This window comes from Hippoglossus stenolepis, chromosome 2, assembly GCF_022539355.2.
Source record: "Hippoglossus stenolepis isolate QCI-W04-F060 chromosome 2, HSTE1.2, whole genome shotgun sequence".
NCBI classification, from domain to species: domain Eukaryota; kingdom Metazoa; phylum Chordata; class Actinopteri; order Pleuronectiformes; family Pleuronectidae; genus Hippoglossus; species Hippoglossus stenolepis.
This window is the reverse complement of record NC_061484.1, coordinates 28,812,755-28,835,060: the sequence shown is the minus strand read 5'-3', so window position 1 is coordinate 28,835,060 and position 22,306 is coordinate 28,812,755. Positions and strand designations below refer to the sequence as shown.

The 22,306-nt window shown below is 45.1% G+C and overlaps 1 protein-coding gene across 1 annotated transcript in view; it reads right to left on the bottom strand.

The window, feature by feature from the left end:
• Window positions 1-1,816: 1,816 nt before the first annotated feature.
• Window positions 1,817-22,306, bottom strand: part of cacna1ab (calcium channel, voltage-dependent, P/Q type, alpha 1A subunit, b) — a 128,259-nt gene continuing 107,769 nt past the window's right edge. Inside the window, exons 43-49 of the mRNA XM_047341552.1 lie at window positions 20,043-20,164; window positions 19,361-19,496; window positions 17,978-18,067; window positions 14,722-14,757; window positions 10,933-11,134; window positions 9,185-9,423; window positions 1,817-7,372 (exon numbers count right to left, since the gene is read on the bottom strand). Coding sequence (XP_047197508.1) covers window positions 6,644-7,372; window positions 9,185-9,423; window positions 10,933-11,134; window positions 14,722-14,757; window positions 17,978-18,067; window positions 19,361-19,496; window positions 20,043-20,164 — 1,554 coding nt within the window. The 3' untranslated portion in view covers window positions 1,817-6,643. The remainder of the gene's footprint in view (window positions 7,373-9,184; window positions 9,424-10,932; window positions 11,135-14,721; window positions 14,758-17,977; window positions 18,068-19,360; window positions 19,497-20,042; window positions 20,165-22,306) is intronic.

Sequence of the window (22,306 nt, the reverse complement as noted above, 5' to 3'; positions counted from 1 at the left end):
CCCCACAGAGATCCTCCGAGCTGTGGCGTTAAGAGGCCAGAGCTCCACGCTCAGGAGAAATCTTCTGGAAGCAACGAGTCTCCTCTGGGTCGATGGGGATGGAAAACGAATGGAGAGAGAAATGCGGAGGGAGAGAGATGGACGGAAACAGGAGAGAGGGGCCTTGAGGGTTGCTATAGCGACAGCTGGAGACCATTCACCTACGTCTCTTTGAGAAATCAGGTTTACTGTAAATCACACACACACACACACACACACACACACACACACGTATGGAGCCTGGCACGTTTCAGGAGTTTTCTAAAGTTGTGCACATAATAATCGACTCCGTTGTGAATGTTAACATCAAGGTGGCGCTGTGTTGAGAGATTGCAGAGAAATGACAAATTTAGCTATTACGACTTTTTGAAGTTACAATACATCGTTTTTTGACCTTGTTTTTTTAATTATTTTTCCCCCTAGTGGCCAAACAAGATGAATGCAGCTTCAAGTACATGTGTCCACAGAAATAAAATGACTAGAAATGATAGATTCAGTCCTAAAACCTGCTGGGCTCCACAGACGCTCACAGACAAAACACTCCCACACACTGAAGAACACGAACTCGTTCAACCTGCACACACACACACACACACACACACACACACACACACACACACACACACACACACACACTTTTCATAATGAGTGATGAAGCTCAATCCCGCCACCCTGTGTTAATGAGTGGAATTACATACAATGTGGTGGAGGAACCAGAATGAGGAGACAACTCTGTGTTTGAAGATGCTGAGGAGAGAGAAGAATGAAAAACAGTGAGATGAGACAGTTTTTCAGAAACTTTATGGATTATATACACAGGAATTACAGAACCGAAACATACGACACGTGGCATGGGAGAGAGGGAGAGATTGGGTGAGACAAAGAGGATGGCGGCGAGGACGGTAAAAGTTTGCGTGCGTGCTGTGACACTGCTCAGATGGAGAAATCACTGTGTCCTGTACAGTGTAAGGCACTGAGGGTAACCTACTGTAGCTGATGGTGTCAGGACACGCACACGCACACGCACACACACACACACACACACACACACACACACACAATTAGTCATTTAATAGACAAATCAAAAATACAGTGAAAAATAAATTGATTAGAGTCAATAATCAAATAAAACATCTCTGGTTGTTGATTCTCAAATTCCAATTTCCTTTTTATATCTTAACTTGTGAAGAAGATGCTTAGAAACATTGCTTAGAATTAATTCTTATAGTTAAATTTATCTCATATTATCTTTGAAAATATGTACAGTGCACATTTCTGATTCCCTCAGTACAAGAAGGGAAGAGCTCATTAAATTTTAGTGAGGATTTTTCACGTTCTTTCCAGATAAATCAGCTCAACAGCCAATTTTCTATCGGCTGTGTGACTATTAAAATAAATAAATAAATTACCAGATCAACTTATAATGAGAAAGTTCAGTTGTGGCTCAAAACGCTTTTCAAAATAACTGCACACACACTCTTACACACTGTCACAACAACACACACACACTCTTACACACTGTCAGACCAACACACACACACAGTAAATGTCTCCCTGTCGCAGTAGCCCCCGTGGCGAGGTGATAACATGGCTTCAGAGCATGAAGATGAGCGGAAATGTGGTCCAGTGCCATTGTGAAATTGTGTGTTAACATCACTACGACCTCTGCTCCCCCAAACCCCCATAACTGCCCCCACACAGCTTCACATCATTAAAATCTCTCTCTCATCACCTTTTGACCCCGCCCCCTCCCTCCCCGCCTCACTCTTGACCCCCCTACACACACACGCATGCACACATCTAGTGCTGTACAAAGGGGAGACCACGGCGTGGCTTCAGCTACATAAGCACAACTTTTGGCAGCACTACTGTACATTAAAACCCACTGGTAAGTTTGTATTTTTTAAAGAGAGCCCTTATTCGTGTTTCTGTCGACACGGCGCCTCACGACTGACCCACTGACACAATTTCACATCCGACTGAGTGGATGGGTGGGTGCGGTTGTTAGTTCTTCCTTCGTCCCGGGACGAAGAATCAATGGGAACAAACGATGAATCAAGGGGCCGATGGGTGACGGAAGCTGGAGGTGACGACACAGAAAGCGAATGTGGAAGAGAAGCGGTGACTGCGCAAAAAAAACCTTGCAACCCCTCCCCCCACGATCCCGTTCACAAAAAAAGAAAAGAAATAGAAGCAAAACAACAACAATAACAACAAAAAAGATCAAATGTTCACTTTGTTTTCCAAAGAATGGGATTTCTTCTGGGAAAGTGCGCACACAACATGCTTTCACACAAGGGCAGTGTTGTGTGTCGGCCATTTTGGATCCGCTGTTACAATTCTGGACAAGCGAGTGGTGTCGTGGAGCCAAAAATGGAGGTGGTTTTTTTCCGGCCTGTCCGTCAACACGCTTGGTGTGGAGTGTTGGTGCAGGCTGTTGATGTGGGTTAGTGAAAGGAGAGAGAGGGGGTGGGGTCAACATGTCTGACGCAATGCCAGGTAAAACCATACAATAACTCAATCCGAGGCCTGCTGGTTTCGTAGCCGACTCTTCCCCACATTGTCTAACTATCTAGCTACCTAACTCTAGAGGGACCTGAGAAGTAAGCGAACCGCTTTGCACCTCTGTAAACCTCTCACTACACCGCCTGAAACTGGACCTAGGACATCTCTGGGATGGACACAAAATGGCGCCCTTGTGCCACGCCTGACAGGGAGGTGAAGCCAAGAGGGTAACAATGACCAGTTGAGTCTTTTAAAGTCAAAAAAACGCGAGGCTCTTTTGATTTACTGGCAAACTTTGCAAAAGTCTTTGAATGTTTTTAACAAATTTTCAGCGACTAAGTCCAAAGTCCTGATTTCCCTTTGTCAAGTTTAGACTCTTGGCTTATTCCTCACCATGGCCCAGTCTCAATTCACCGCTCTCCCAATTTCTATGCTAGCACGGGAGCCGCGGGGACTCGACTTTTAAGGCGTAGTGTGGTTGATCTCATCTACTACAGAGGGTGAGGAGGTGGCGGACGGGAGTGACTTTGGGTGAGGAGCTTGGGGGGGTGACGAATGTGACTCTGATACAGAAGGCACTGTGGCTCTGTAGGGGGGTTTTGGGGAAGCTTCCCAACCTGCCGTAACCTCCCTAGAAGGAAGGTAAGAGCAGAGGGGGTTCAGGTTTGTGCCCCTCGACACCTTGACATATAGACAATCAGCAAAAACAGATCCCCTATTCCCATTATCACTACGCTTTGCTCGACTAGTTGGCGTGGAGGCAACACATTTCGGGAGAGGAGAGAAAGATGGTGGGAGGGAAAAGGAATCAGCCGGAAGACGAGGGGGAAAAAGACAGCGACAGAGGCCCATGAAAGACAAGGGGGTCATTGTGGGTGTGATGTCGAGTGACGTGTGCAAAAGTGGTGTCCATCTTCACATTTTCTCAGATCCGTGCGCTCCAGTTTCATTAATCCGTATTACAGTACCACAGCGTCGCAGTTTCTCCTCCAAAATAATACGATGAGGATTATTATGAGGTCTGCATAGAGTCAAAACTTGTGAACTGGGGTTCGTTAACTGGCTTCTCCGACTGCGAAGACAACAGCGCGAGGTTAAAAGAGTAGCTAAATCGTAGACCGTGCCATGAGCATGAACGGTGTGCAAAATAAATAAATATCTGAAACTCTATTTATTCTCTGTCTGTTACCTATAACTACATCTACGGTATAATATCTAGATTCATCTGTAGGTTATCATCTATATCATCTCTATTTTATCATCTTGTCCTAGAGTTATTGAATAGTCAATAAATAATTGTTGTCCCTCATAAAAACAAGGATGAAACCATCAGTTCTGAGTGTTTCTGTCCTGCGAAGCCTCGAGTGTCCTCAGTGTCACTCTCTGGCAAGAACGAAAAGAACGAAAGTTAAAGTAAATGGACAGAAAAAGAAAAAGGTAAATGAGGAAAGAGAGGTTGGTGAATACTGAAGTGGGTTTTGGCAGAGGAGGTGTCAGCTTTGCTACAACCTCACATGATTGGATTGGTGATTTGGTGACTGTTCTCTGGTTATCCAGACCTGAGAGTAGGGGCTGGAGGGGGGGTCAGCATTGGCACAGTCAGGCAGACAGAGGGACGGACCTACAAACGGACAGATATGGCATTTCCCAGGCTACATCCTACGTGTCCTGACCAGGACGAGACTTGTGTCTGTATATCTCACCTAGATAAGATATAAGAGAAGGTCTAGAAACGAGGATGTGGCCTGGAGGCTGTCCTGTAGAGGGGGAAGGCAGGGTGGAAAATGTGTGCTGTTAACGGCACCCTGGTGGCAAAAATAAAAACACCACCACCTAATACTCACACCAACACTGTTCCACCAATACTGTGCTGTCACTGCTGGCAACCGATTTTGTTCGAAACTACAGAACCAAACAAAGATGGAGATTTGTAGTTTTTTGGCAGCAAGCGGAAGAATTCAACCTTGGTAAAACTCTAACCTCACTAAAACTAAACGCAATCCTCTGCAGTGGAAAGAGCAGAGGTTTCTTCATTGTCAACAAACTGAAATACCCCTGGCTCTGAACATGGATTCTTGATCTTTGGGTTGCCTTGACAAGAGTACTGACCCCACCAATCATTGCAGGTCAGGTACAGAGAAACTCCCCTGGTCTCCCCCTCCACTGTTCTGCAGAGAGAGTTGCGTTACAACACGCAACGCTGCAAAGTGAGATGCTCCCCAAGCCGCCATTGCCCCGAAATGTTCCGTGAAGGCATCAGGAACCCGGTAAACGTTATTAAACAGGGGAATAAAAACATAAAGGATGTAAACAAGATGGACGTAGCATAGCCAACTTGAACTCCAAGTAACATGACAACAAATCTACAGTTCTATCAATCAGTCAATCATCATCATCATTGTCATCGTCATTTTGCATTGACATTGATATCATTATTCATAAGACTATCATCATTAACAATAATAAATCAAGTGTGGTAGAAGTCCGCCTCTCTCCACTCTTTCTCCCTCTTCTTTCTCAGGAGCAACAGGAAACTTTAACGTGATCCTGCAGCGTTTCCCGTCGTTTAAAAGGTTGCAGAGATGTAGCCTTTGAACCGTATCGGCAGACAAAGAAATTAGCCAACTGTCAAAGCCTGTTTCGGGCAAAACGGAACCGAAAATTACGCCTAAGATGAGAGAGAGAGAGAGATTGAAAGAAGAGAACTTCTTTTGTAAACCTAAAGAAGCAAAGTTTCCTATAAAGCCCCCAGGTCCCACCCACACCAGTTAGACTTCCTCTCTAGTATGTATTTAATCAATCATGCAGGTTTCCATCAAATTTTGGACTCGGAAAAAGACCAAAGGAGGCTGAGCGAATGCAACAGAAGAACCAAGCTCCAATGTCCGAAGAAGAACAAGAAGGAGAAGTAATCGATAGAAGAAATACAGAAGAAATTAGTCTTTTTCCCCATCCCTCCTTTCCTCTCCTCCGCCCCAGTCAACCGTGTGATGTCATTTCCTGTCAGGTCACCCTTTTCGCCGTGCGCTGAGATGAGTAACCGAGGAGGAGGAGGAGGAGGAGGAGGAGGAGGGGGCTTTACCGAGTGTCCGACTCCCTTCTCTAGTTAACTGAGTTGGCCCCCCCCGTAGCGGACTCAAACAGGAAGTGAGCCCACGCCGTGTCCCGCCCCCCTCCACTACCACCGCCGCCGGACAGGAAGTGATGCCACACCAGTTCTGTCAGCATTAGGTGAGTCTTTAACAGTAAACAGAGATGATAAAACTCATCAAATATCAGCCAGCGCTGTGATTGGCTGGTTTTTGCAGTATAGGCGGAGCTTCCTGGTTCTGTCCCTTGGAAAGGAAAAAGGTTAAAGATAAAGTGGTTGTTCTCCCTTTTTTCTTTTCATTGTTTGTCATGTAAAGATTCATTTTGTTCTTCATTGTTCAAGTTTGATTTTCTGGAGGCATAGCTTGGCATGTAAGGGTTGGGGGGGTCCTGGCTTTTTGTGTATTTTTCTTTAAACGTATCTGTGGAGCTGCGTTCCAACTCGTTTTCAGGCTTTTACATCAGCAAACTGGCCGGCGACAGATAGCACACGTCTGATGAAACTAACCAATCACGCGTCAGTCTGGGAGAAGTGCTTTTAGGCCTCGTAAACAGCAATGATCAACGGCCGGTTTTACAGCGACATGCTCCTCCCTTGTTTTCTGTTCCCACGCCTTCTCTTTCTCCTGCAGCCTGGCCTTGCTGGTCAAGCAGAGAATTCTGGGAAGTGTAGTTCTGAGACAGAGAGGCAGAGGTAAACTGTGCCTGGGCCTTGCCCTAGTTATCTTGGCTGTGTCTTTCTGGTTATATTCGTGTGCTGCTCTGTCGCTGATTTGAGTCTTACACAAAATGTGTAAAAGGCTACAGCAGCACCATCACCCCCCTCCCCTCCGCCCCCCATCTCATTCAGAGTCCAAGGGGTGGGGGTAGAGGGTTTGGGGGGCGTCCAACCCCCCTCAACGTTTCCACCACCACTGCTTTAATAAAGTCTACATATCCAAGGCCAGAGCACCGGAGGCTGCTGCTACTCTTCTCCTCTCCTGCCCGTATCCCTCGCTCCCTGTCGTCGCTAGCACCAGTCATCTTCGTCCGTCTCACTGTAAGGTTCATGCAGGCCCTTGCGGGGCCCTCTGGCATGGGGGGGGCGGTGGTGCGGGTGGGGGGGTGCCCCGGGTGGTCCCCGTCGATGTGGGGAAGGTGAGGATGAACGGTAGCCATTGGGGACCCTCCGTGGGTGCGGGTGAGGGGCCGGAGGGGGCCCATGGCGGGCAGTCCTTGGTGAGCGTGGGTGTGGGTGAGGATTTCCCCCATGTGGATGTGGGTTGCCATGGGAGAGGCTTTGCTCATAGGCAGGGGGCTCATGGTGCCGCTCATACTCATAATCATGCTCATAGAAGGGCCCGTCTCCCTCCAGGCTGTCCCCAGGCGGAGGCCCACTCCAGCGGCCTCGGTGAGGGGACCTAGGTGAGCCATGGAGGGGCGAGCGAGGGGACTGGTTCCTTGGGGAGCGTGGCGAGCCGTGATGCGATGACGAACCCCCGTGATGGGGAGAGCCCTGGCGTGACGGGGGTCGGTGGTGGTAGCCTCTGTCGTGATCTGGTGGGGAGAAGTGTCTGGGCGAGGGTGAGCGCAGACGGCCCGGCCCTGGGGGCCCGTAGCTGGGCTTGCGGACAGCGGGGGAGTAGGTGACATGTGGACGGGGGACAGCAGGGGTCTGGGGCAGCTGGCGACGACCTCTCCGTGGAGTGCTGGTCCCCGAGGTGGAGGGGACCGGGCTGCCGCTCACCGAACTACTGCCCTACAGCAAAATGTAAACAAGGAAAATCAAAACGCACCACAACAACAGAGACCAGAATAGAGCAGAGAGGTGGTGAACAGATAGATAGATAGATAGATAAATAGATAGATAGATAGATAGATAGATAGATAGATAGATAGATAGATAGATAGATAGATAGATAGATAGATAGATAGATAGATAGATAGATAGATAGATAGATAGATAGATAGATAGATAGATAGATAGATAGATAGATAGATAGATAGATAGATAGATAGATAGATAGATAGATAGATAGATAGATAGATAGATAGATAGATAGATAGATAGATAGATAGATAGATAGATAGATAGGATAGATAGATAGATAGATAGATAGACAGATAGATAGATAGATAGATAGATAGATAGATAGATAGATGAATAGATAGATAGATAGATAGATAGATAGATAGAAAGAGATAGATAGATAGATAGATAGATAGATAGATAGATAGATAGATAGATAGATAGATAGATAGATGGATAGATAGATAGATAGATAGATAGATAGATAGATAGATAGATAGAAGAGAGATAGATAGATAGATAGATAGATAGATAGATAGATAGATAGATAGATAGATAGTAGATAGATAGATAGATAGATAGATAGATAGAGCAGATAGATAGATAGATAGATAGATAGAGAGACAGATAGATAGATAGATAGATAGATAGATAGATAGATAGATAGATAGATAGATAGATGAGACAGATAGATAGATAGATAGATAGATAGATAGATAGACAGATAGATAGAGAAGAGATAAGCACCATTGAAAATCATTTAAAAACAGTGATGAGGCAAAAAATTGACACCAAGAAGCCCACATTGAAGAAAAATGGACAGAGAGAGAAACAGTGACAAAGAAAAAAGCATAACAGAAAAAAGAGAGATTGATATCAATAAGTCAGTGTTTTATGATCTGTTTCCCTGTGTGAACCTTTTGTGTGGACTATTTAAAAATGATGTGTGTTGATTGCGATGTTACTTCCGGTCTCTCGTCTGTTCTCCAGTTTTCTGTTGCACTCATGTTGTTTTGACTGCTCTTGCTGGTTGGGGACTTTAACACGTCTCCCTGGAAACCTTCTCCTTGGTTGTTTTATTAAACTACCGAAGCCGATTTCAGACATGAACTCCAGACAATCGATTGTCTGTTCAGGAGAGGGGTGGCGCCTGTGTGGAGCAGCAGGACGCAGGACATCACACTGTCACATACAGCTCCATATGGACATCCTCTTTGGTGTCTTCTACATAAATGGCCCCTCTTTTTCATCCTGACATATTTGTATTCTCTTTGTTAAGTCAGTCTTTTCACATAGGCTCACTCGCGGCATGCTTCCGGAGTTGTTACTCGGGGGCTTGCAGGAAAATCTACTGATTCGGACTTTTGCGTTCCCACAGCCCCTCTGGATAATTTCAGCAAAATGTCCGGAGCTCAGTCATGTCTGAAAGCAGCATAAAACCAACCTTCCCCTGGGTGTGCTAGAAAAAAACAGTCTTTTTTTAAATGATATTCCTCTGTGCTCAACTGATGATGACATAAGCACTATTGTTTTTGATGATAAGTATAGTACAACTAGTAAAGTAGTATCGTCAGCACTTAAATATCCATAATGACAGAATGGAACATTTATTAAAACTACAAGAGGTTTTATCCAACCTGTGCTGGGTAACACAGGCATAAATATGGAAATTAAAGAGGAAAACTATATGGGACAGTTTGTGGAAACTGTCGCCTCTATTTTACGACCCTTGGCATTAATCTTGGTGTCTTTGGAGCCCACCTGTCTGTGACCTCGCCCGTCAGGCCCCTCGCTGGGCGACCGGGACCAGTGGTGGTCGTGCGGATGCCTGGGAGGGTAGTCGGGACGGTCGTGGCTGTAGCGCTCCTTGTCCATAGAGCTGTGGTGGTGGTGGTGGTGATGATGGTGACGGCGGTCCTTGGTGCGGCCGCGGTCCCGTTCACGCTCCTTGGGTGGCAGGTCACCCGATTGAGTGGTGGTGCTGAGGTCTGTGCCGAGCCCTAACAAGGAGATGTCTCAGTTTACGTTTGTACATACAAATGGATTCGTTACGTTGTCAAGATATAGCGTGAGGAAAGGAACACAAAGAAAATTTCCTGAAAGTTGCTGTTTTGGATGAAAGATTCAAATCAAAAGAAATTTTGAATGAAAGAGAGAAATGTGTATCTCAGTACCGTGAGGCTGTCAAACATCACAATGAAGAAAGTTCTACTGTCTTCGTGGGCAAAAAAATCCATCATGTTGGCTTTTTCAGGTCCAATAGAACTTTTGTGTGGAGCACATTGAGCTTGACTCAAATTTCAAGTCAATCAGACTTATGGTGCGAACCAAACAGATAATTAAAACTTGATTTTTAGTTCTTAATTACAGCGCCACCATCTGGCCAATCGGTCTCATGTTTCTTGGGTACCTAATGCACATTGTTGGAAGTTATTGGACCAAGTTTTCTTGTTTCTGCCTCACTCCGGCTCATGGGAATCTACAATGTACATCCTGACATGTAGCAGAATCAATAGGAAGTTATATTAAACTGAAAAGACAAAAAAAATAAATGACTTTATGGTAAAACCAAGCAAAACCTGAAGGGGGAACAAGGAAAAGTAATTTAAAACGACTGAGGGTGGGAAGCAGAGGATCCATCAGATTAGAGCGCTCTCCAATTATAAAGGGGATTTAGAGTTTAACTGTGGCAGCCTTGTTGGATTAGTTTTACAGCTGAAGCATCCAATTTGTTCTCCAAATGAGGGATGAAGTGAACTATGTGCTCGCACAATGTTCTTTTCAAGGACGTCTTTGTGCCAAGACTTGCATAAAATGTAGAGACTGCGACGACGAGCCGGCTGCCTCTCACCTCGATGAACGCAGCGATTTTGCTTAATTGCCTCAACAACTGCGGCTGAGTCACCCTTCACAGAGCTCTAAGGCGGCGCTGCATAATGCAGCCGTGTTACGCTTGACATGACGACAATGTTTCATCACCATCGATGCAAAATTATGGCTACGGTACACGTGTCTTCATTATTTCCAGATGGAACAACTTCTCTAATTTCTTTAAGGAACATCATTTGTTATCAGTCTACGCTCTGTCACACTCTAGAATTTAACAGGAACACGTACAGAGAGTGAGAACTGAGAAACTTCAGAAGGACCAACTCTCCCTGAAAGCAGCTGAAAGGAAAACTCTTGTCTTGTTAATAAAACACTCGACTCATCACAAATGCTTGTGTAAGTACTAAAGAACATTATTTGCTGTGTCTCAATTCAGGGGCCACATCCTCTGGTGTAATGTTGGGCCGGGAAGGATCCACCCGGTGATATTTGAAATGAATCTGCTACAAACGATGCTGCTGCTAATCCATCATAATCATGGGTCAGGGAACAACCCGTTAAAGTTTGGAAAGGATCTGGATCAAGGGGCGGACGGAGGAATTTGCGGGAAAGAGCGTTTTTCAACATTTTCGTTGATTTCTCTGGGAATCATGTGCAGATGACCGTGATGAGTGCCTCACCCGTGTCTGCGTCGGTGTATCTGGTCAGCGAGCGCTGTGACGCGCGATGACTCCTGTCCCTGTGCTTGCGTCCTCCTCCGTGCCTCCCCTCCTCGGACACCACCCTCTCCAGGGAGTAGTCGTCCAGCCTCACACCCCGGCCCGTGCGCCCGTGGACCAGGCTGGAGGTGGAGCGCCGCATCGGGCTGGTGTCGGTGATGGTCTGTGAGGACGAAGGAGAGAGGGGAGACAAAGAAATACAGACGGGGAGGGGGAGAACAGATAGGGGAGAACAAAAGGGAGGAGAGGAAGTGAGGTGATGAGGAGAAAAGAGATAAAAAGTAGTGGGGGAGAGAAAGAGAAAGAAAGGAGAAAGGAGGTGAGATTTAATGAAATCGGTTGTCTTCACACTTCACTGACTTTAACTGAGCGGTTGACACAGCTACAGAGCTGCATGTGGTTTAAATGCCAGATCCTGTCTCATGTACGTCTATCAAATGACTTGGGTCAAACTGGGTGGTGGTTAACCACACTCAGACAATTCATATTCAGGTTGGGTGTTGTCCCGTGTGGCTCTGATCTGACACAAGACACTATAATGGTTTCTGAGTTCCCTGACCGCTAACCCATCAACGAGCACATGCTTCTCCACCGAAACATGGAGGTAATGAAACAGACGGAGATCAACAGGGAACTGACAGGCAGAGAGACACAGAGCAAGCATGAAGGAAGGCTGTCGAAACCATGCCTCACATGCACAACGGCAGAGCAGCCCACTGGACGTTTTCCAAGTGGCAGCCGTGTTTCATTCAGGTCACACCCAGGTTGGAAAGATTGAAAGTTTATTAACAACTCAAAGAAGATGTCGGTAGAGGATCTTGCTAAAGCTGATACGGAAAGAAATTAAATCTCTATAATCTTGTTAATTTTCCAGTCAACTTTCTACTTGAATTGATTTAGATATTGAGATATATACGTTTGTCCAAAGATGACTCGCATTGGTTCCATATCTGTTCCCCAGCACAGAGTGTGACATGAATCAAACATGGCGGCCGAGCAGATGAGGTAAACTGACATAACCTTAGATTCTGGTCAAAGAGCTCTGCAAGAACCCGACAGGAACTTCCTACAGATTTTATTCCTCTAAATCGTTGGGAAGTTGTAGGATGTTAACACGAGGATGGTTTGCATGTTAAAATCTTACAGTTTCAATTCAGGACCAAGGCCTGACGTGATGGAGAGAGTGTCCGAGAGATGAGAGATGTTCTACTCTTGGCTTTATAAGCATTAAGTGTGCCAGTGTGTGTGGTTGAACTTTTCCATTAAGGAATACGTAAACATGTCACGGAACTCTCTCCAGTTAAAGTCTACATGCTGCGTTCTGGAACCAGTCTTTTGTGATTTTCCTTCTGGGTTCAGGTCAGACTCTTCTGACCCTGCGGACGCTCTGAGTACCCCCCCCCCCCTCCTGAAAGCTTCATGTCGCCCTGACGACCGAGCACACATTGTCAGTCTGCAGGCAGCCGGCCGAACAAAGACGAACACAAAGAGGAGTCCCCGTCCTGAAGAGGATCAGCACTGCACACACCCAGCAGTCTGCACACTCTCTGAGCAGCTTCACACAAGCCATGCATGTCCTGTAGGTGGCAGCACAGTATACTGCAGGTTGTCACACATCTACACACACACACACACACACATTAAAATGATGTGACACATTCTCTGGATGTCTGTTTTGGAATGAAACATTTACGTTGACAACAAACTCCCTGATAATTGGGTTGTGATTACTTCCACCAACGAGGTCACGTTTGTTTGTTTGTTTAAAACTCAAAGAAGAAGAAGAAGCATCGCACTAAAACTAAACGTGTACTGATTTCTACGAAAACTTGGTGGAAGCACGAGACACGAGCCAGAAAAATCTTGAGAATATTGATTTAAAAGTTGAGAAAATATCTGGCGGATCAATCCTTCATGAAAGTAATCGATGGTTAAAGCAGCTGTATTTGGTTTTTTTTACCTGTCTGTTTGTTTGTTGGTATATTTGTTTGTGTATGTGCAAGATTACACAAAAACCACAGGGCGGATTACCACAAAACTTGTTGGAAGGATGCAGTTTGGGTCAGGAAAGAACCCATCAAAGTTTGGTGTGGATCCGGAACAGGGGATGGATCCAAGATATATTTATTTTTTCTCTTTCTTGAACATTTTCATAGATTTTTCAGGGAATAATTTATGGACCTCGATGAGAAAAATAAAAGTCTGGATGTAGTGAAGGTAAATGTGGTTTCATAAGGAGACTCTTGGTCCTTGGTGGAGATATGAGCTCTCCTGAGTGACGTTATAGTTTCTACAAATTTATCTTTAATTGTTTATCCCTCTGTATGTGTCAGGCTCAGGATATTTCTTTAATTATTTTTGATCCCTGTTCATAACAAGAAAGAGGAAAAGTTAAAAACAATGGCGTCATCTAACTAGAGACAGACACGACGGTTAAAGATGACGATGTATGAGAGCTCCACTTTGCCTCTGAACAACTTTCACTCCACCGTCCAGGCCACTGAATCACAACTAAAAGCATAATTCCCCCCGTAGGCGCACCACCTCCTCTCCATCACATCCACAGCTCGGCCACGTCATGCACGACTAATGACATGCCGGCACGCTGCCAGTGCCCCGCACAGGCCAACAGTTGCATATCAGGCCAGTTCATGCTTTTGTCATATACTGTTGACCCAGTCTGCAGCGATGCAGCAGAAAGAAAAACACACACGTGACGCACGGAGAGGAACGAACACACATACGCACGCACGCACACACACGCACACTGCGTAGCAGATCTCCAGGGAAACTCATCACAGAGAACCAACAATGGAGGAGCAGAGTGACCTCGACACGAGCAGACACGAGAGAGAGAGAGAGAGAGAGAGAGAGAGAGAGAGAGAGAGAGAGAGAGAGAGAGAGAGAGAGAGAGAGAGAGAGAGAGAGGCTGGGACAGCTCAAAGAAAAGATGGAGAGACAGAAAGAGAGATGATCAAAGTAGATCTGAACAGAGACAGTTCTGCTGCAGTGGATTTGAAAAGCTCTGAGCAGCAGGCGGGTGGGGTTCGCTGCATCAACACAGCTCAGATGGCGTCTGCAGACGAGCACAGTAAACTGACTTCTGAGCAGTTTCACGTGAGGAAAACTCGAACTGAGATTTATTATTATGCAAACTCAACATTTCAAATATGCACATTTGTCCCCTGCGGCAACAGTGAAAGAAAACGAATTAGTTCTTTAAAGACACTGGACCTGCAGAGTTCACTTCTGCCCGTGGTGTCGCACACATCAGACAACAGCAGTGAACACAACAGCTGTGCACGTGGGTGGTTTTGGGTCAGTCCCCTCGGTAAAGATGGACGACATGACCATGAGAATTTCTATTTGTGGATATAAAGTGATGTGTGAGCTAATAGGGACTGTGCAGCCTGTGTGTGACGGACACCCGACTGATCACCCTTCACCTGCTGCCCCCCAAACGTCTGACTAGGATCTTGGTGTGCACAGAATACAAATACAAACTGAGAGGCTGCTGATTAAAAGGCAGACGAGGAATTAAAACCCAGAGACTTTAACCTCTGGAGAGAGTTTGTGATTTTGAATCATGTCTGCAAGTGTCAGGAAGTCAGTTTAATGTCCGACAGTCAGACTCACGCCATCTTCATGGAGCCAAATAACCAGAAAAGTACAATTTGGTGCAGATCCAGTTTGAAAAAGAAGGAAGGGAGAGAGAGAGAGAGAGGTCGAGAGAAAGAGGGAGGTACATACACTGAGGTTATTTCCACGGGGCCTGTGTCTCCTCCGCTGCAGAGCAGGCAAACACAGAGATGATACGTAGAGCAGAGCAGTGTAGCACACACACACACACACACACACACACACACACACACACACACACACACACACACACACACACACACACACACACACACAGAGCAAAGGCCCGACATAGCGTAGCCGCCAGGACCAAAAGAAAATCAAGGCAGAGAGAGAGGAGGAGGATGAAGGAGATGTGGGACAGGTAAGGAGGGAAGAAAATGAAGGTGGGATGAATAAAGATTAAGGAAAGGTAAAAAAGGATGTGAAAGAAAGGAGGGACAGAAAGAGGAGAAAGAGAGAACCCAGTTAATTTGCAGAAGAAGAACAGAGCACACAAATAAGAGCGAGGTGCCAGTGAGCGAGAGAGGACAGAGGACAAGATGCATCTGCGTCCACACACACACACACACAATCACACACACACTTACCGAGACAGCATGAACTCTCTGTAAAGCAGAGCAGTGTTAGAAGACAATAAGTAACAGTGTGCAGACACACATGTATACTGTACACACAACACACACACAGACACACACACACACCTCTGCCTTTTTTCATGTGGAGTTACGTCCTAATTGTGTTAATTCCTTCAAGTTAGCGTCTAATTACATCAACACCAGGACTCGTGCTGCATGATTCAGGACCATTAGCAGAGAAACAAGCTCCCACCTGCAGACATCACACTCAGGTTGTTGTCATGCAGGTGGAGTAAAGAGCAGCGAACAGAACTGATCGTCCGCGCTCCACCTGTGGAGACGAAACTCAATCTGAAATATTTCTGTTGTGTTTGCTCTGCAGTCCAGATCATCAGTTTTACCATCAAACACAGCACGAGGGTAAAGTACGACTGATCAACTCTAATCAGACTAAAAGTTACTACAAACAAAAATAATGTTCCAATAATCAGTTAATCTAATCAGTCTACACTTAATTCTCTTAAATGTGTCAGGGACTTAAAATCATAAATTAAGATGAATTGCAACTAACAGACTCTTCTCTCCTCAAAGTTCTGCCTCTGTCAAAAAAACACCGTCCTCAGTATAAATATTTAGGGAATCAAACTGTGGTCAATAATATTTGGTGCTTGTGAAAAAAGGTCAGTGTGTCACTTTTTGTGAGTGTGTGAAAAAGTGTTGTATCTGTAGCAATATTGTGTACGTGTGTATTTCATCCCCACTGTCCAAACTGGGGCAAAAATGCTGTAGCACGTTTTCCTTTTGTTGAACTTGGACGAACCCGAGACAAATGAATTACTTATTGACAACTAATTATTAATGAAAGAAGTAATGGTTAGTGAATGGGAATCATACTGATTTGTACAAATATAAAAATTACACACATACACAATACTTCTACAGCTACAAAACTATTTGTATGATGATGATGTACAACTGCAATGTTATTTCACAAGCACAAAGTATTAGGGAGCCTCATTAATTCTCTCTGCGTCTCCGGTTAACGCTCATACAGAAACACTTCAGCAGTAACCAACATACCAAAGTGAGAGCAACATGGATGCAGTGGCATGGCGGAGTGGCCATGCGTGTGTGCGTGAACGTGTGAAACTGCAGCCAGAGGCCTCAGAGTGACAGGATACATAAATCCTCTGCGCTGAAAATGTTTGGAAATACATTGAGCGTTTTGAAAAGTACATTCCAGCTCCTGCTTCTTTCGTTTTGGTGACAAATGCTTCGAGAAACCCACAGGACACATGATTTGAAAGGAAGTAGAGGTCGAAGCGATGGGGAGAACGACATGGTTTTTAACCAGCAACAGGAAATAAAAACGCTTCATCCTTTATTAGACTCTATCCTGTGTGTCGTAACATCACATGATCCTTTTTTAAACATGGGGTTTAACTGTAAAAACTAAATATGCATGTTTGTTAGAAGCATTAAACCCAAAGTTGTTAGTAATCACAACACTTCTTCTCACGCTCCATGAATATTCTCCAATATTCAACAGGAAACTTATTAAATCTGAAGAATTCTAGAACAGAGTTTGGTGGATTTGTTACATCAGCTGCTCTTCTGGATCAGGAAGCAGAGGATCATGGGTAATATAGTTGGTTAATTGCTCGGACACAGAGCCCAACAGAACCGTGTGTGGCTGCAGAGGGCGCTGTTGCTCAGTAAAAGTTATATAGTGTTGCTTTAAGTTTGACCCTGGACTTCTGGGATCAAACAAATCATCCGTTGTTTACGAACCTTTCACCACAGATATAAAGTTGCGTGATTTGGACACTGTGTGATTTCATTTGATTGGATTTAGACGCTGCAGAAATTCGTACGAACTGCACGTGATGAGTCCGTGGAACTGTCTCGTTAACTCTGGCCACAGTTTACACAAGACAGACACACCAAGGATTTAATGGAGATGGATCAGGTTTGGAAAATATTCTACACGTTCAGTTCTTCTAGATATATATTTACATACATATCTAGGACACTTCATCCAGCCTCTCGACCCCGGACGTACACGCTGCTCTAACGTCAGCATGACGCTCCGCTGTTCTGATATTTCTCAGAGCGAAGCGGAGGAGGGTGGAGGAGTGGAGGGTGAGAGTGAGGGAGGGGTGAGGGTTGGGAGATGGAGGAAGAGGAGGAGGGAGGAAGACAAACAGAGGAACCGGACAGAGGAAGTGATTTTTATAAAAGTCCTGTTGCGTTGCATCCTGACCCTTGTTTCCCATTCAGAGAGTTGAAAAATAAAATCTTTGAATCTACAGAAATGTATTTATTGCAAAGTATGAATAATAATATATCTGATCCGTAACACTAATGTATATTAGAAATATAAATGTTATCTTGAAATAAAGCAGAATAAAGAATTAGCACAAATAACTACTTCATACATACATGAATATGAACTGTTACCATTAAATCAAAGATACAGGATTCTACAATTTAATTCAACTAAAGCACTAATTTGTCCCCAGTTGACCCCAAAAGTACGTTGATGGTTTGCTTACTGTAATTGTGATGTCAAATATATGTATCCTGTATTTTGTCTTTTACTGTTTCAGAAGGAAAAGAAAATCTGTGTGTTCGTGAATAAAGCTGCACGGTTTGAGAAACAAGTTTTAGTTTCAGGGATGCAAGGAGACACTTTTCCAATTCACTTCCTCACGATAATGGACAATGATATTATACATGATGCTAACGGGTGGAGGTGAAGGTGAGGGTGGTGGGATGAAGGTGCTCACTTGGTTGTCTGCCGAGAGGCGGGGCATGGAGAGGGTCCGCCCATGCCCATCCACTGGGTGATAGCGCCCCATCTCCCTCATCTCTACCGTCTGCAAAACACAACGAGAGGGGGCGTGACCGCTGTCTGTGAGGGGGAGGGGACTCACACAGGGGGAGGGGCTCGCTGACGAAACGGGCCAGGAAATAGATTCAATGAGTCGTAGGTAAAGTTTATTGTAGTTTGTTGGATTTAGGCAACTTAAAGTAACTGTTGCAACTGTAGACTTTAATAAAGATGGACGACATGACGGCTCCCTAAGAGTGGAGGCAAAGTGCCTTGCTTGCCCCCCCTAGTGGCTGCCTGCAGTATAGGTCGATAACCCTGCCTTCTCCATGTTAGCAGGTGAGACATGGGCCAAGGCAAAGATGGTTTCTGTCATGGTTCTGGTGGGTTTGTTTTGAAGTGGTTATTTGAACAGTCAAAGGTCATGATTGACAGCTCAGACTGACTCAGGCGTCATCAACAGCGTTTCTGAGTCGTGGGGGGAAGTGGAGTCTTCCATCTTTATTTACATCAATGGTTGCAACCTGTGTTTTGGTTTTAAAAACGACTGAGGTATGAGATCAGTGTATAAGTTAGAAGACCACATATCCCAATAATCTATTTTTGTGAGATTGTGGATAAAGTCTCGGTCCAAAACCAAACCCTGACCAGTGCAGAAATGAAACGTTCTTCTCTGGACACTAGAGGAAGGGGTTAAAGTGAGTGATGAGGTGCTGGGGGAGAAGGGACGTCCCAACAGACAAGTGGAAGTAAGGGGCAGTGAGGAGGAAAAGGTGCACGTCATAAAACACATCCACCAACTCCAGGAGGAAAAAAGAAAACCATCAAGGAAAGGGAAGATGGGAAGACTGTAAACAGGAGATGGCTCTGAGCAGAAGGATGAAGAAAGAAACATGAGTCTTCTCTGCTGGAGCAACAACCACGTCCAGCTCTTCAGATACGAGTCGTTCATCGGAGGTTTGTGGATTTAGGACAAACAGCTCTCAGTCTTCTTAAGTAATATCTTGTGTTTTTAACAGGAAAGACTTCAATTAGAAACACAATGGATTCTGACTGGTCCTCGTTTATCCCTGAGACGCTCATCCGGGTTCATTTGAGGTCAGATACGAATCACAAAAATATAAATATTCACCTGAAGAGAGGATTTAACTTTCCACTCAGTCACTGTCTTTAATTTGCCTTTATTTTTTTTAGCAGACAGATTTTTACTGATGCATTTTAACATGTCAACCTGTAATTAAAATGCTTTTCGTTGATCCGAGCTCGGTCACGTGATCGTTCAGCTGTAAATGAGGATGGACTGTAACCACCTCTCGGACGCATCGCGACCACATCCTACCTGCGGGTTGTGCCGGTTGTCGTGGAGATCGTCGGGGTACGGCCTGTCTGGGCTCCAGTTGCCCGTCTTCTGAAACATTTCCTGGGCTTTGTCCGACACCCACGACTGGCTCTCGGGGATGCAACCCTCCGGAGGTCTGGCATTAACACACACACACACACACACAAGTCGGTGAATTACAAACCAGGAGACAGTTTCCCGAATAGTCTGTGAATCTTTTTGCAGTCAATTGTTGAATAAGTGACAATTTGTGTTGTGACAAAGACGCACAAAGTCCTTCTCCCCTTATTAATATCTCTTAAAGACACAAATTTATAGATCTGCTTTCTCCTAGTCCTGATTTTACTGACTATTTAAATCTCAAACTAATTTGACTTTATCTTGTTTTGACTCTTTTCTCCTCTGTAACACTTTCTACTCTAACGCTGTGTGATCTTGAAGTTGCTTCCTTTTGTTTTGAAAGGTGCTCAATGAATAGAGCTTATTATTATTATTAGTTTACCACTTAAAAAACATCGTTCCTCCCTAATCACCTGATGAAGGAGCCAACATTTGAAATATAATGACTGGATGTATATAGTGCATTAACATGTAGGACAGTACAGGATATAAATGTGTTCTGCTGTCTCAGTCATGTCAGTACAGTACATGTGCCCCCCCTGTCCCCCCCAGGTGCACTCACATGCTGTTGATGTTGTCGGGCTGGGTGCTGGGGAGGCCGTTCACGCCCTGCCCCCCCTGGCCCTCCGTGCCCCCTCCCTCAGGGGGCGGCTCCATGCGCTGAAACATTAATGGCGTTCGGTTCTGTGTGAGATACACGACATGGCCTGCAGGCTGGCATCAGGCACACAGGGGGCGGACACAGGACACAAACACAGGATGCACTCGCAGCATGCACCCACATGGGGGCGCCATCGGCAAGCACATGGCTGTGGGTATCCAAGGTAAAGTTCCCTGGCGGACCACTGATCGGGATCTGCTGACCTCCTCGAACTCGTGTTTAAAGAGACACGTTACAAAGTCGTTTTTTGGACTGAAGTTCGAGGAGGGAAGGCTGATCTCAGATCTGTGTCGGAGGGGAACTTCTACCTTTGGCATTAAAGGTAAAACTGCTCTTAAATCACAGGTCATGGACCAAAATACCACACTCATGAAACACAAAGGTAAAAAGACATTTTACTCAAAAATCACTGCTTAACAATCGCTGTGATCTCAGAATCTTTTGAGTATTATGCCATTTTTGTGGGAAGAACACATCTGATCCTGAACCAGTTGTGTTAAAAAGCAACGTGTGCTTCCATCTGACAGGTCGGAGGTCAGGCAGCGTGGCTCCCAGGGGGTCCTGGGTAATGGAGTCCTCATGACCACTACAGTTGGTGTCATGCCCCTCCACAGCCGGGAGGCTAAAGGCTGGATGCTAAATGAGCGCTGATGGATCGAGGCCTGTTCAGAAACAGAATCAGGTCCAAACCTCGTCAGACACACGAGGCTGATCTGCTGGACAGGAAGCTCGTCAAGCTTTAGATTAGTTTTTATAGTTTAACCAGTTGACAGATTTTAACACAGGGTGGTTAGTTGACTGCTGGAGTCGTTCTGATGTGGTCGATTTATTTCTAAATGTGCGCCATAGGCTGGCTAACAAAGAATAACCCATAGTTATTGAGCTAAAAACTAAGCTATGAACTTGTGACACAAATGATCAGATGTAACAGCGCAGCCTGTCTGTCAGTTCCTGTCCAGGCGTCATCTCCTGTGCCGAGGAGGGATCGGCTCTCCTTCCTGCTCTGGACAGTCTGGATTTTTGGCCACTAAAGCTAAAGCCCCAGTGACGCGTCCTGAGAAAATTCACTGTGCAGACGAGGATTGAGGTGAAAACACGAACTGTGGAACCCCACCAGCTTTAATGGAATATGTCTCAGCAGCGACGTATGTATCAGTCTCAGCACTGATTACATACAGAGCCGCTGGTCCCAGGAACTCAACATCCCACCAACCACCACAGACACATTCACCAACACACAGGACCGGAGAGAATGGCTCCTGGTTAAAGAAACTTGGTGACAATCGACCTGGATTGACCAAACAGGGAGAGCTTGATAAGTCAAGGTCCCATCTCTTCCTGGAAGCATAAAGGGAGAGCGTCAGAGGTTTGGAGATGACATGGGAGACAGGAAACGAGGGGTTACAGACAACAGACAGGAGGAGGACGGAGCGCAGACAAACAGGAACACAACGAAATATCAGAGACGTGACAAAAACTCAGCAAAGACGAGACTCGGCACAAGGAAAACACAAGAGAGGGGAGAGAGAGAGATGAGCAAACAGAGGAGGAGTTAAAGAAAGAATCCACTTCCTGGTTCTCCACACTGTTGTGATCTTTGCAGCCTTTTTTCTTCATTTTCATGATGCTTTTGCATTTTGTCTACTTTTACATTTCTCTTTCACACATTTAACTCTGATCTCTGTAATTTACACTTCAGGACATGGATGGAAATTCTTTGTTTCTTTCTTTAATGTCAAAATGTAGCTTACTTCATTTGCTACCATGATCAAAAAGATGCAGTAATGGTGCACAGTAATAACAGTAATAGCTAATTACAGCCCTGATTTAAATTAAAAAACCTTCCCTGACAGCGAACTTAGCTGGAAGCAGTGAATTGTATTTGTATAAATTAAAAAATATATGGTCTGAAAAACACATTTTCCAAGATATCTCTGCAAATAATAGAAAGAAAGCTGATTCCCCATTATGAAGAAGTTCCAAAAACTGACGTGGTGCATTGTTCAAAGATAAATGTTTCCAGGTTTCTCTGCATCCTTCAGGACTATTTACACAACCTGGAGCTTAAATAGAAATGATGTCATCACGGCGTCACTGTGAAGTCAGTGGTGATGCATAAACATTTGCATCCAATGAGATTATTCGATTAACCAATCATTCATCAT